At 45.1% G+C, this 15,135-nt stretch overlaps 1 protein-coding gene across 1 annotated transcript; it reads left to right on the top strand.

The window, feature by feature from the left end:
* Nucleotides 1-2,950: 2,950 nt before the first annotated feature.
* LOC113535431 (interferon-induced protein 44) lies at nucleotides 2,951-13,135 on the top strand. Its single transcript, XM_026928712.3, has 7 exons — nucleotides 2,951-2,976; nucleotides 3,709-3,739; nucleotides 4,005-4,197; nucleotides 4,853-4,999; nucleotides 10,709-10,880; nucleotides 12,372-12,472; nucleotides 12,695-13,135. Exons 2-7 carry the CDS (start codon nucleotides 3,732-3,734, stop codon nucleotides 12,869-12,871), a joined length of 798 nt encoding a protein of 265 aa, XP_026784513.2. The 5' UTR covers nucleotides 2,951-2,976; nucleotides 3,709-3,731; the 3' UTR covers nucleotides 12,872-13,135.
* The last annotated feature ends 2,000 nt before the right edge of the window (nucleotides 13,136-15,135 follow it).

The following is a 15,135-nucleotide window of genomic DNA, read 5'->3' as shown; positions in this document are numbered from 1 at the left end:
AACATCACATCAGCAGTGAACAACAACACATGTCTGTAAAGAAGGGCAACTCCTTTATCCTTTAACCCCCATCTTCAACCACCAAATGTACTATGATTCCAAAAGAAATACCTGGAACATTTTTGAATGTCTTATCTCAAACATCACATCAGCAGTGAACAACAACACATGTCTGTAAAGAAGGGCAACTCCTTTATCCTTTAACCCCCATCTTCAACCACCAAATGTACTACGATTCCAAAAGAAATACCTGGAACATTTTTGAATGTCTTATCTCAAACATCACATCAGCAGTGAACAACAGTTTCAGAAAAGAAAGCCAGCTCATTTAGCCCTCAGTTTCAAGCACTGAGCACCGAAAAGAAATATCAGGAACATTTTTCAGTCTCACATCCCACAGATGTTTCAGCAGTAAACTATGTAACAAACCAGGAACCTAGGTGTTTCTCATTTGATCATCCCTATACCAGCTAATGTCCTCTTGTGGACTTGGCCAATAGAATGCTGGTTACGGGTGTAACCATGGTTCTATGAATAGTGGAAGACCGCCAGAGACGGTTAAACAGCTGGACAGCTGGCTGTGACATGAACCAGAGTTAATCGGTTGTGAATTGGTGACAACCGTCTGGCTATTATCCAGCGTTGAAATGGCCGAAGGTGTAACGGGCCCAGATGAATGACCGACGAGGCTGCGGTGAGTATCCCAGCCAGACATAGAAAGTTGATGTAGGGTAGCCTGCGTTGAATTTGGAACCCTGCTAATGTCCTGCGCACAGCCTGGCTCCTGTGCACTGTGAGAGTAGCCCTCATTGACCTGGAATCCAGGCGCATGCCTAGAAAACTGGTGAGGCACCAGACAGCTTTTCCGCAGATTTACCCTCAATCTCAAGGCCGCAAGGCTCCAGTTGGCACCGAGTGTTGCTGACTTCCTGCTGAGACGTCCTGGCACACAGCAGGCCATCCCGCTGTAATGGATCCAGGGCTGTCTGAATACATCGTGTGAACATGCATGGGGAGAGAGACAGCCCGAATGGAAGGACACAGTACTGATATGTTCTGCCCTGGAATGTGAACCGTAGAAACTGTCTGTGATGGACAGCAATAGGTATATGGAAATATGCATCCTTTAAATCCACCATGGTGAACCACATGCCAGGTTCGATGGCATGCAAGACATCCACCACGCGTAACATGTGGAAAGGAAGAGGTTTGAGGTGCTTGTTCAAACGTCTGAGGTCGAGAATGGGTCTGAAACTGCCGTCCTTTTTCTGAACAAGGAAGTATTTCGAATAGAAGCCCCTGGGGTGGATTATCCACAGGTTCTATTGCCCTCTTCCTCAGCAGCTCCCGGACCTCTGCAGCAAGGGCAAGATTCTGGTAAGGGTCCTGAACCACTGTAGGCCGGACACGGGTACATGATGGGGGTCTGTGATGGAATTGAAGATGATATCCTTTCTCCAGTATATCGAGGATCCACTTGTTGTTTGTAATAGCCCTCCACTGTTGTAACTGAGGGACTGAGAAAGAAGAAGAAGCTGTCAAAGAAGAACAAGTGCACATACGGAAAAACAATGGCCATCAGTGACTGGACAGAGTAGATTTTTTTTCTCTCCGTTTAATCTTAAACCATTTTCACTTTAGTCATATCTAATTCACTTTGTCTGTAACTCGGCTCTGGACTTTTATATCCTTTCAGCTGCTTTTATGCTCTTATAGATAAACATGAGTCGAAATAACTTTCACTTCTCCCCCTGAGAATTTTTTGCTGTTTGCTTGTCAGTTTAACTGTGTCTGCTTTGCCTTTTATGGAGTTTTGTGGGTGTCACCAAATGCAAATCTGCAAGTAGGAACAAAATCAGCGCTTCTGAAACTGAAATACTGGCTTGTCATAAGGCTTAAGTTTATCATATGAGCCTATATGCCAAAATGTATTGCAATCCCAGAGTGCCGCTCCTTCAGGATTGATTATTCATCAATATCTCAACTCCATCTCTTTAAATGGCACACAGATGTAACCACTGATAGCCTTGAAGGTAACTTTACCAAATCCTCAATGTCCCTCTATTTAACACGTGAGTGTTATATGTATCTTTTTTTCATAGTATTATTATATCATAGTATTCTCAAAATTTTACGACTTGTATTTTTATTTTTTTAACAGTGGCCTAAAACGCCAGCATAGGTTGCAGAACAGACAAAACCACCTGGATTTCTTCCAGAATCTCCTGATTGGCCAGTCTAGGCCTGCCCCTATCCTCTGTATAAGAAACCTGACAACATGAGACCACATAATATACATTATTCAGGAAATGAAACTATTTAGCACATAAAGGTATTGTGCTGTATACAGATTTAAAATCGTAACAACCGACTGTAGTTACACTTAACCCTCAAGAGCAGAACAACCATCCAAGGTACAGTAATTGAGTCTTTTTTATTATTTTTTTTTTACAATATCAGTATTGAATGAAACGTTATACTGTACATATAATTCACAAGTACACTTTTGGAGTAAAAGATCGCTCAAATTACCTCAAATTGTCATATATTGATTGTTTTTTTTTGTTGTATCACTCATGTACCATTCACAGAAATGGGAAGTCAACTATCCACTTCATCTCCATCCTCACAAGGTGAGTTTTATCTTTCAAAGAAGATGTCGAGATTTTAATCGTTTTTTTTTTATGAAGGATTTGAATTACAAAATAAAACTAAACACCAACACAGGGGATATGAGGGTAGAATGAAGTAGATCAGTGTTTCACAAACCCGGTCCCAGAGTATGTTTCTGAAATCATATTAAATTTTCTCCGCTGATTAAAATGTTTTGTAACAGTTTTTATAGAGTTTCTACATTTAGTGCGCTGCTACTCAGTTTGGGATGTAGCCAGTAACAGGAGGCAAAGTGACTGTTAAACCCATTATTTTTTGTTTTTCTGGTTCCAGATGTGTTTTTGCCAGTTCCTGAACCAGCCGGTAAGATTCGCCAGGTGTTTTTCACCCAAATACAATGGTGTATTGTGCTGTGACGAGAAACACTTAGATTGGCAGAAGCGTTAACATTTAGCAATATATAATTTTACAACATATCAGAAATCATAGAGCATCATGCATTTGGAGGTTATGAGCAGAGAAAACACACACAGAAAGTGCAGGGAGATTGTACTTTAGGACCAGGATTGAGAAACACTGACATGCTTTTCCCCCTTTGTGTCTAACAATGCTTTATAAACATGTTATACAGTCATATAATGCCTCATGAAGCTATTGAGAATGATTGAAAATAAGTGAATTACTGAAGTAGAAAATAATAGATGTAATAAATCAGATAATATAACAAGTAAAAATTGAGTCTATAATCTATATAAGTGTGGTAATGGTTTTTGTTTTTTTGGAGTAATAATGCCTCATGAAGCTTATTATTAGTGATATTTTTCCTGGTATATTTGTATTTCCACACTTTTCACACAGTGATCTTGAGTTAAGCTCTGGAGTCAGTGAGATCCCATGCAGAATGATTGACATTTTTATTTATAATGCACCTTTCATTTAAATTTAAATCTTAAGGTTCTCTAAAAAATCATATATAAAATAAATAAACTAGGGTAGGCTGTGTATTGTTTTAGCCAGGAGGATGAGGATACTGATCAAATCTATCATGCTGTGATCCACAAAATAAGTAACATTTATTTATGTTCTTGCATTAAGTACTCACAGAGCCTTGGAGGAAAATGGACTGGTAAGACTCTATATTCAGTTCATTTCATTCCATAAACAATTATTTGCCCCCATTATGTAAAATATATTGAACATACCTCACTTCAAATATATACCAGATATACCAAAATTTTTTTAATTTTAAGAAATGTGTCATAACAATGCACTATTCTCCTATAACAGCAAGGCACACAGTGTCTTATTCTTTACATATTTATTGTAATATTATATTAATAGTCCTTGAATGACAGTAGTCTCCTTACAAAACTCTTTCTGCTGCTTCACAGTGGAAAAGATGAAATACTGCATGAAGTGAAAGAATTCAAGCCCAGCATTGAGGCCCTCAGAATTGTGTTGTATGGACCGACTGGCGCTGGGAAATCATCCTTCATCAACTCAGTCCAGAGGGTCCTCTTAGGCCGTCATGCCATGAGTGCTCTGGAAAACAACACATGTACAGGAACAAGCTTCACAAAAAAAGTAAGTAACAATCAATTACGATGTACAGTGATGTACACAAAATATTACATCAAATAACCACTGAATTAAGAATATCATAGTTTATATTTCGTTGCGGTCACTAGAGTATATATAAGTTCCATCATTATCACAGATGCAAAACAGCGTTCAGTTATTAAAAAATATATAATATAATATAATTAACTTCCACTTCAGCAGAGCCGTTTTCTTCCAGTCCAGATCTTCCCTCAACAGACGGTTCACAGTCTGTGTAATGTTCAGCCTTGTCCTCCATTTTAGACACTTCCTCCCCCATTCCTCCCTGTCCAGATATGCCTGGGCACATTTCCTCTTTATCAGACTCATAATCAGTATGTAAACAAAATCCTCATAGGGTTGTAAGCAGATCTTTTTTTTCATTGCGTCGTGCATTTGTGAGGAAAATAGCGACCTACTACTGTATCTCTGCCCATGGTGGTTTTCACTGCTAGACTTTTGTTCTCATTACTCCTGAGCATGCATTGACTTAATGCGAATTTGTCATTGTGGTGTAATGCTGATAAGTCTTTGCACTAGATTAGAATTACACACGCTTACATCCTGCTCCTCACTCCTAATCGTTACGGCAATGAAATATTAAAGACGATTTGTCTAACCGTGTTTAAATGTACTTCAGATGAACATACACAAGCTGAAGAAGGGCAGAGGTGTGCCTTATCCTCTGGAGATTGTTGACATCATGGGGCTTGAATCAGCAGAAGGAGGAATAAAAGAGGAAGACATCATCAAAGCATTTGAGGGACACATTTTAGATGACTACACTGTAAGTACATATACATTCTGGTCATTTGCTAATACATTTCCCTTCAATAAATTCTATTATTTCTAGCACTGGAGGAAAGATAATTAACTTCGCATCAAACACCAAAACCAAACCTCCCAAATCTTGCTTGTGATTACAGAGGATTAATTGTTTTTAATATGTCATTAAATGTTATGGGGCTAGGCGATAAGCTGTTCAATAAATGTCGCGCAGGCCCTGCTTGCCCGAGAGGACAATATATATGGTTTGAGAGGAGCCAAGTGCGGAGACGGATTAAAAGACTCCGCCTAAAATGCAGCTGCCTAAAGCGGGATACGAACCGGAAAGGTTGTGAACCGCAAGCAGTGATGTTACCCACTGAGCTAATTTTATTGAATGGAATTTATGATGTGTTGCAGTGCTTGTGATACTGGATCAGGAAGCTCAAATCTAACGGCTGAACTCAAAGCGCCGCAGCGCGGCGGAAAAACACAACTTAAAACTGGCCCTCCTTCAGGCCGAACTTAAAGGCACCAAATGAGACAAAATCTCTAACTTAAGATGGCAGAATCTCTATCTGGGAGTGAGGACTCTCAGTCTGTCCTCCTCTTTAGTTTTGTGCCACTTCCTCTTTAATCCTGAGCTCCCTTTTCTTTCTTTCCCTCAATAAATTTCTCTCCCTTTCCTTTTCTTTCTAAACATAAATATTTTTAATTTTATTTCTTTTCTTCACTTTTTTTTACATGTCAAAATCACCAATCAGAGTAGCGTGGCGCTGCTCTGTTACCTGGCACAGATCTATGTCCGCACACAGAGTGAGACAATCAGAGGGCTTATATAGAGGCGCGGCCAGGTGCTGCACGTTTACGCTGATTACCTTGTTGAGATCGCCGCGCTATAAAAGCCCGTGAAGGTGGCCGCGGATCTGCCTGAGAAGGCACCTGTCGCGTTACATTACCCCCCCTCTAGGAACGGCTCCTGACGTTCCCATACCAGCTGCCTGGTTCCTGCGGAATTCCCTGATGAGCGCCGGGTCCAGGATGTGCCGAGCTGGGACACAGGAGCGTTCCTCTGGACCATAACCCTCCCAGTCCACCAAGTACTGAGTGCCCCCCCGATGGTGGCGTGAGTCCAGGATACGCCTCACAGTAAAGGCTGGGGCCCCATCAATAATACGAGAAGGAGGTGGGGATGGGTGGGTGGAAGTCACCAGGGGGCTGCACAGGAACGGTTTTAGACGTGAGACATGGAAGGTAGGGTTGATTCTCATAGTGCGGGGGAGTGCTAGGCGGTATGCCACCGGATTGATTCTCCTAAGGATCTTAAAAGGCCCAATATACCGTGGGGCCAATTTCTTGGACTCTAGCCGCAATGGAAGGTCTTTGGTCGCCAGCCACACCCGCTGTCCTGGACGAAAGGTTGGGCCCAGACGCCTTTTCCGATTGGCAGCACGGGTACTTCTCTGGGCAGCAGCTTGCAGGGATAATTTGGCTTTCTGCCAGATTCTGCGGCACCGGCGCACCATGTGTTCCGCTGCGGGAACCCCCACCTCCTGTTCCTGCTCTGCAAACAAGGGTGGTGGATAGCCAAACTGGCACTCAAACGGTGACATACCTAGTGAGGAGTGCCAGAGAGTGTTGTGGGCATACTCCACCGACATGAGGTGCTCCGACCAGGATGAAGGATTGGAGGAGGCCAGGCACCAGAGGGAGCGCTCCAAATCTTGGTTGACTCTCTCGGTTTGGCCATTGGACTCAGGATGGAAACCTGAGGATAAACTAACTGTAGCCCCCAAGAGACGGCAGAAGGCTTTCCAGAATCGGCTGGTAAACTGTGGTCCCCGGTCGGAGACCAAGTCAGTCGGAAAGCCATGGACCCGGACCACGTGTTGCAGTAGGAGCTTGGCCGTCTCCTTGGCTGAAGGGACTCTGGGTAAGGGAATGAATTTACAGGCCTTTGAGAACCGATCCACGATGACCAGTATAACTGCCATCCCCTGGGACAATGGCAGACCTGTAACGAAGTCCAGTGAAAGGTGGGACCATGGGCGAGAGGGTATGGGGAGGGGATGAAGCAAACCAAATGGGTGAGTATGTGGCTCCTTGTTCTGCACACAGACCTGACAGGCAGCCACATAGGCCCGGACGTCCTTTTCCATATTGGGCGACCAGAAGCGTCGGCGCAAAAACTCCAGGGTTCTGGTGACCCCAGGGTGCCCTGCAAATGGAGATGTATGACCCCAAGACAGGGCCTGAGGCCGTATGGTCAAGGGTACATACAGTTTTCCTGGGGGACCTCCACCCGGGTCCGGCTCCTGACGGAGCGCCGTGCGGATGGCTTCCTCCAGGCCCCAGCGCAAGGGAGCCACTATTCGGGGAGGGGAAATTATAGGCTCATGGCTGGGTTCCCGTGAGGGTATATCCCATTGCCTAGAGAGTGCATCCGGTTTAAGATTTTTGGACCCTGGCCTATAAGACAAGACAAAGTTAAAACGTGTAAAGAACAAGGACCACCTGGCTTGCCGAGGGTTCAGACGCTTGGCCCCCTGAATGTAGGCCAGATTTTTGTGGTCCGTCCAAATAAGGAACTGGTGCTTGGCACCCTCCAGCCAGTGCCTCCACTCCTGCAATGCCAGTTTTACAGCCAGGAGTTCACAGTTCCCAACGTCATAATTCCTCTCTGACGGGGTTATACGGTGGGAGAAGTATGCGCACGGATGTAATTTCTGGTCTGGCCCTGAACGCTGGGAGAGGATGGCACCCACTCCTATATCTGAGGCATCGACTTCCACTATGAACTGAGCCTCAGGATCAGGCATGTGCAGCACAGGGGCTGTCGTCAATTTCTTTTTCAGGGTTTCAAAGGCTTGCTGTGCCTCTCTAGTCCACTTGAACCCAGCCTGGGTCTTCTTGGTCAGTGCGCTAAGGGGGGAAGCCAGGGTGCTAAAGTCCCGAATAAAGCGTCGAAAAAAGTTTGCGAACCCCAGGAAGCGTTGTACCAGCCGGACTGAGGTGGGTTGTGGCCACTGTGTGACTGCCTTTACCTTGTCTGGGTCCATACTAAGTCTCCCTTGGGTCACCACAAAGCCCAAGAAGGAGATAGTGGTTACATGAACCTGGGACTTCTCTAGCTTGACATATAGACGGTTCTGGAGAAGGAGCTGAAGGATCCGGCGTGCATGAACCACATGTTCCTCCAGCGAGCTACTAAAAATCAAAATGTCGTCTAGATAGACGAAGGCGTAATGGTTCAGGGCCTCCCGGAGGGCCTCATTAATGAACCGCTGGAAGACCGCGGGGGCATTCATCAGGCCAAAGGGCATCACCAAATACTCATAGTGCCCAGACGGCGTGATGAACGCGGTCTTCCACTCATCCCCTGCCCTGATGCGGATCAGATTGTAGGCACTTCGTAGGTCCAATTTTGAGAAAATTTTCGCCTTCTGCAGGCGCTCAAATGCAGAATTCATCAAAGGCAGTGGGTACCTATCCTTCTGCGTCACGGCATTAAGGCCGCGGTAATCAATGCAAGGCCGCAGATCCCCTTCTTTTTTCTTGACAAAAAAGAACCCCGCCCCCGCAGGGGAGGTGGATGGGCGGATAAACCCCAAGGACAGGGCTTCTTTAATATAGTCCTCCATGGCTTGGTGTTCTGGGGGTGACAAGGAGAATAACCTGCCCCTAGGTGGAGCAGCTCCTGGGAGTAGGTTGATCGCACAATCAAAGGACCTATGGGGCGGCAGTGTCTGGGCCTTTTGTTTGGAGAAGACCTCCTGGAGGTCCCAATAATCTTGGGGCACGTGGGATAAATCTACTGGTTCCACAGTAGTTGGAGGTAGGGTGTTCCTTTGAGGCAGCTCTGGGAACACCTAGAGCCCCAAACAGAAATGGACCTGGTAGACCAGTCAATGCGGGGGTTATGTGCTTGGAGCCAAGGGAACCCGAGCACTAGGAGCAACTCAGGTACCCGAGTCACATAGAAGGTCATTCGTTCTGTGTGGTGGCCTAACTGTAGAGTGACCGGTGACGTTTGGGTGGTTAGGGGTCCCGACCCTAATGGCCGCCCGTCAAGTGCGAAGACGGGTATGGGATGGGGAAGTGGGTCTACTGGGAGCCCTAGTCTCTTGACTAGAGTCTCGTCCATGAAATTGCCAGCCGCCCCTGAGTCAACGAAGGCCTGCAGACTGGTTTCTTTGCCCTCTCCCCAATCAATGACGACGGGAATGAAGAGGCCAGACGGGTGAGGAACAGTGTCTGGGGCCATCACAGGTCCCTCTTCCTGGGATGGCCCTGGCCTTTTGGCATCAGGCGGGGACAACGTGAACGCCAGTGACCCATCTGCCCACAATACAAACACCTATTCTCACTTCTACGAGCCTCCCTCTCGTGAGGAGGCAAGCCAGTGGCGCCCAATTGCATAGGCTCTACCGAAGAGTCGTCAGACTCGGGCCCACGGGAGAGGCCTATGGAAGCCTGTCTATACTTGTTAGCCAGCATGTTCCCTGTGGCTGAACGGCGTTCCCTGCGTCGTTCACGCAGGCGGTTATCGATTCTGATTGACAATTCATATAATGCTTCTAGATCATTAGGAGGGTCACGAGTAGCCAGTTCATCCTTTAACTCCTCAGAGAGGCCTTGCACATATACAGCTAGGAGAGCTTGGGTATTCCAACCTGAGCTCGCCGCGAGAGTCCTGAACTCCACGGCATAATCAGCCACTGAGCGGCTACCTTGACGGTGCCGCAGAAGGGATGACGTCATGCCTTCCCCCGTGAGTGGATGGTCAAAGGTGCTCCTTAGTGCTGACACAAATGAATCCAGAGTGGGGTGGTCAGCTAATCTATTCTGCCACACTGCTGTGGCCCATGCTAGCGCTCTTCCAGTTAAGAGAGAAATCATAAAGGCGATCTTCGCCCTTTCAGATGGGAACTGGGAGGGCTGCATTTCGAACACCAGTGAGCACTGCATTATAAAAGAATTACATCTCCCTGCATCTCCTGCATAGGGCTGGGGAGCGGGCAACCTTGTCTCAGCAGGGGTAGAGGGAGACTGTGTCATGGGCTGGGGTTGGGCGGTCAACCCACGGGTCGATCCTTGATCTGTATCCACTGGGGAAGTGGGTTGGGGCTGCAACATGGACTGAATCTGTGCAACCTGCTCAGACACACCCCGAATCTCTGAAAACATTGCCGCCAGAGCTTGCTCATGCTTCCCCAGAGCTGTGGCCTGACCGGCCACAATCTCCGCTATCCGTCCTAAATCCGCTGGCTCCGGTGTTGGTGCGGACATACTGTTATGGGGCTAGGCGATAAGCTGTTCAATAAATGTCGTGGAGGCCCTGCGGAGTCTGTCCTCCTCTTTAGTTTTGTGCCACTTCCTCTTTAATCCTGAGCTCCCTTTTCTTTCTTTCCCTCAATAAATTTCTCTCCCTTTCCTTTTCTTTCTAAGCATAAATATTTTTAATTTTATTTCTTTTCTTCACTTTTTTTTTACATGTCAAAATCACCAATCAGAGTAGCGTGGCGCTGCTCGGTTACCTGGCACAGATCTATGTCCGCACGCAGAGTGAGACAATCAGAGGGCTTATATAGAGGCGCGGCCAGGTGCTGCATGTTTACGCTGATTACCTTGTTGAGATCGCCGTGCTATAAAAGCCCGTGAAGGTGGCCGCGGATCTGCCTGAGAAGGCACCTGCCACGTTACATTAAAAACTATTTTTTTTCTGTTGTAGTTTAATCCTGTTGGAGCCATAACTGATGACAACCCAAAACACAAAAAGAACCCAACTCTGAGTGATAAGGTTCACTGCCTGGTGTGCGTTCTGTCTGCGGAGTCAGTCTCAAGAATGGAAGACAACGTTTTTGAAAAAATGAAGAAAGTTAGAGAGAGTGCTAGCCTGCTGGGTAAAATAAATGAATAATTTTGTTTGGGTTTTTCCTGCTCTAGCTTTGCTCTTAACCTATTATTGATTATTATTCAAATGTGTTATTAATCTGTACTGGGAACTGGAGACAGGGCAGACCAGTAAAGCCAGCTGGAAGCCGATGTATAGTAGTGGTCGACATACGCTATATGTGTTTTTTTAGTGGTCAATGGTGGATTAGATGCTGATTTCTTCACCCCATATACAATAGAACAATATACCAATTAAAATCACCATATATCTGTTTAACACATTTCACATATTCACTGAAGAACACCTGAAGAACACTGAAAGAAAAAAATATTGACATTAATTTTTATATGAACTAACTTAAGTGTTTTATTCTATAGCAATTTTCCAATGATTACTTTTTTTTTTTAATCAATGAAAGGGCATGTTAAACTTTTTAACTGTTTTCAGAACATCCATGAAACAAGTTAGTTCCTATTTTTACTTCCATCATAGCAGCTATAAACAGCCTCTCTTTTCTTTCAAGTTAAATAGAGGGGGAAAAATAGTTTTTCATGTTACCGGGAAATGTAAAATTTCTTCCTAAAGCATTACCTATGACTGTTATAAAGTACTGAAACTGGAGACTCCTTCTGTAAATGTTGCATAAACGTCTCTAATGTGGTGACTCACCCAGTGCCGGATTCAAACCCAGGGCTCAGTATACAGGAGACTGGGAAAACTAAGTGAGCCAGAACCATTACTCAAGAGATAGGACCTAAGTGCAGAGTAGATAAGGAGGATGAACTAGTTAGAATGAGAACAAAGGAGAAATTAAAGTCATAAACTTAGGACCATCAGGGGAGAAACCTCTGACTGCTCGCTACAGAGAGCTAACCAGGAAACAAAGATACTAAGACTTGAGAGAGTGACTAGGTTGACAAGGCGAGGACAATCCGGCACGGAGGAAAGGACTAGGATAGAGCTGTAGTTTTGAAAATACCAATACCTGCCCTCACAGTGTGAACTCAAGACATGGAGTTTGAGCAACCTGTAAGCAGCCCTTAAATAGACTGGTCGGAGGTGGAGCCGGTTGCAGCTAATTACCCAGAGGCAGCTCTCTGTCTCCCTCTAGTGGTGGGCCGGGGCCAGGGAGGTTTGCCCCTTACATTTTCCTTACAGGAAACTTGACCATATCAAAGATTATACACATTTATTAGTCCATTTACAAGTCACTGTGAATTAACCCTTATTATTGAAACAATAACATATTACAATAAAAATATATAGTCTTTATCCATTTATAGTTATGTTTAATATCGTGGAACCTCTGCAAATGATGTTTTTGTTCTGACTTACATTATAGAAGCTAAAAAAAACAGTTGTTTCCTCACCAGTCTCTGTTGGCTAACCTATGTACAATTATCTTGGTAGGTGTTCAGGGTTTAGCTAGAGCAGAAAATAAAAGAAACCAAGCATGAAAATGATTTGAGTATTAAAGAATTTCATTTTGATTTTGTAGGAATCCCCCAAGTCATTGTCATGACCAGGGTGGATAAAGCCTGTGAACTAGTTAGCCAGGATTTAAAGAAAATCTATTACAGCAAGAAGATCAAAGAGAAGGTAATCTGTGTGTGCGTGTGTGTGTGTGTGTGTGTGTGTGTGTGTCTGGGCATGTTTTTAGCACAAGCAATAGCCCCACATGTATCGCAGTGTTTGACATTTTTTCAGGTTAGATTTACATGGCCATGACTTAATTATCTCATTCCCACTCCTTACTAAGTCATGTCTTCAGCTGTCCTATGTATTTCTCCATATAATGCATGCTGATTTTTATTTCCTCAGGTGGATGTGTGCAGTGTTAACGTGGGCATCCCATTAAACGCCATCTACCCAGTGAAGAACTACTCCGAATCGATCACTCAGGACCTAGTTATCGACATGTTCATCCTCACGGCATTGAGAGATATTCTAAATTTTGCCAATGACTATGTGGAACGTGAGTTGGAAAAAGATGACTAGTAATGAGGCACTCTGCTCAAACAAATCAGCTTAATTATGTCACCAATCATTAAATTTAACGAGTAATTAGTCAGTGTCCCTTCGTAGGTAATAGTAGTGTCTTTAGTGCTAATGAAGGATTATTCATTCTTTTCTGCACTGGCCCTACGTAGATACTTATAACTATTAAAAAGGTATTGTAATCAGTTACTTCTTTGTTTCTTTTCTTTTGTGTTATTTGTATCTGTAAAATCATATTTCTGTAATAATATAAATCTTGACATGTAGGACAAAAAATGAGAACTGACTCTGTGTTAGTTATATCCCACCACCTCCTGCAGTAGAGACATATAGTAAAGTGGATTACTAGGTGGATTCATTAGTGTACATGGATGACAAGCATTTCAGAATCATGCAGCTATGTGCAAATACTGACAAAAATGTTTGTCAGACGGTGAGCAATGTGAAAGAAAAACTAAAAGACACCATACACAGCAGTGGGCTGGCAGGTGAGTGGCGCACAAATTGTCTGGAGGAGAGAACACATCTAACTCTGATTCATTATCACAAGCTTTTACGCAAATAGCTACAAGATAGACAAAAAGGCCTGGCATGTTTACGAGGCAATTTATCAAGTCAAGTCAAGTGGCTTTATTGTCATTTCAACCATATACAACTGGTACAGTACACAGTGAAACAAAACAATGTTCTTCGAGGACCGTGTGCAAACAATGCAAGACAGTACAATAATTAATAAAACTGTGTGTTAAAAAAATAGGCACAGTAAAGGACAGTGCAGTGCCGACCAGTACACAGTTCCAGTGTGGAATAAAAAGTGCAAAAAGATATTACAATATAATAATAAATGCCATAAATGTAATCATAACTGTGGAAGCGGGGGTGTGGTCGAGCACCGGTTTGTGAATGGAGGGTGGAGCAGGAGAAGGCGAGTGGTAAGAAATGCACACCTGTGGATGTGCTAACAAGTGTTCTGTGTTGCAGTGAGCTAGGGTGAGGATAAAAAGGAGAGAGAAGAGCACCTTGAGAGAGAGAGAGCTATCCAGCACAGAGCTGTGTGTGCACGTTTGTATGTGTGTGCGCAAATAAACTGCTCAAAGCAAAAGTAAAATTGAAGAATAAAATGCCTCTGAGTTGTTCCCAAGCCTGCCTCCTGCTTACTGATTTCTGACCGAACCCGTAAGGTTTGCTACACTGTTGCTGAAACCCGGGAAGTTGAGGAAGACACCATCATGGAATCCTCAGCACTGGCCAACATCATCACATCCCTCGCCAGCCTCCACGAGACCCAGCATCAGGCGCTCCATCAGCTGCGCCGAGACCAGTAACAGCTAATCAAAGAAGGCCTGGGGCCACTCCCCACGTCTCCCTCACCAAGATGGGACCACAGATCCTGAAGCATTTCTGGAGCTGTATGAGCGCTCCGTGGTAGCATGGGGCTGGCTCAAGGGTCTGTAGGCGGCCCGCCTGTTGCCTCTCCTGACTGGTGAAGCCCAACTCGTGGCCCAGCAGCTGCGGTTCGCCAACATGCTGGACTACCCAGACCTGAAACGGGCTGTTTTGCAACAGGTAAGGCAAGTTTGGTGAAGGTGAGGTGTGTGCATGGGGATGATCACGAATATCCGCTAGTGCCAGACATTATTCACTTCTGGGGCAAAAATATAGAATAGAGGCAGCGGTTAGTCCATGCCTCACCCATCCACTAATCCTCGGGAAAAATTGGCCGGGGCTCTGAGCGTTAGCGAGAGAAATGTTTGTGGATGGGTCCTGCAGTAGTGAAAAACGGTGTGGGATGTTCACAGCATTGGCTGGGGAGGTGGTGCTGGGGCTGTCAATGTCAGCTCCATGTCAGGGGGACATTGAGAGCAGGAGGAGCTCTGCTCCTCCCCTCTTGGCTGGGATTTCCCTCGGGGATTTCCCCTTGGAGCAGTCATGTGATCAGAGCCTCAGGCATGCCTTTGACCAAGTGAGGGTAATTGATGGTAAGTGAATTCAGCCTAATGCTGCCCCAAATCTTGGATGTGGCTAAATAGCAAGGGGAGTTTTCCGATGTGTTCTCACCTCTCCCCGGTCACACTGATCTCCTAGAACATGACACAGAGACAACCCCAGGGGTGATAGTATGCAGCCATCCCTATCGTCTGCCCGAACACAAGAAAAATGTAGTTCAGGATGAACTCAAGGCTATGCCCGACATGGGAGTAATCGAGGAGTCCCACAGTGACTGGAGCATCCCAGTGGTTTTGGTGCCCAAGACCATTTTTGTG

This window comes from Pangasianodon hypophthalmus, chromosome 26, assembly GCF_027358585.1.
Source record: "Pangasianodon hypophthalmus isolate fPanHyp1 chromosome 26, fPanHyp1.pri, whole genome shotgun sequence".
Taxonomy (NCBI): domain Eukaryota; kingdom Metazoa; phylum Chordata; class Actinopteri; order Siluriformes; family Pangasiidae; genus Pangasianodon; species Pangasianodon hypophthalmus.
This window is presented reverse-complemented; position numbering and strand designations above follow the sequence as displayed.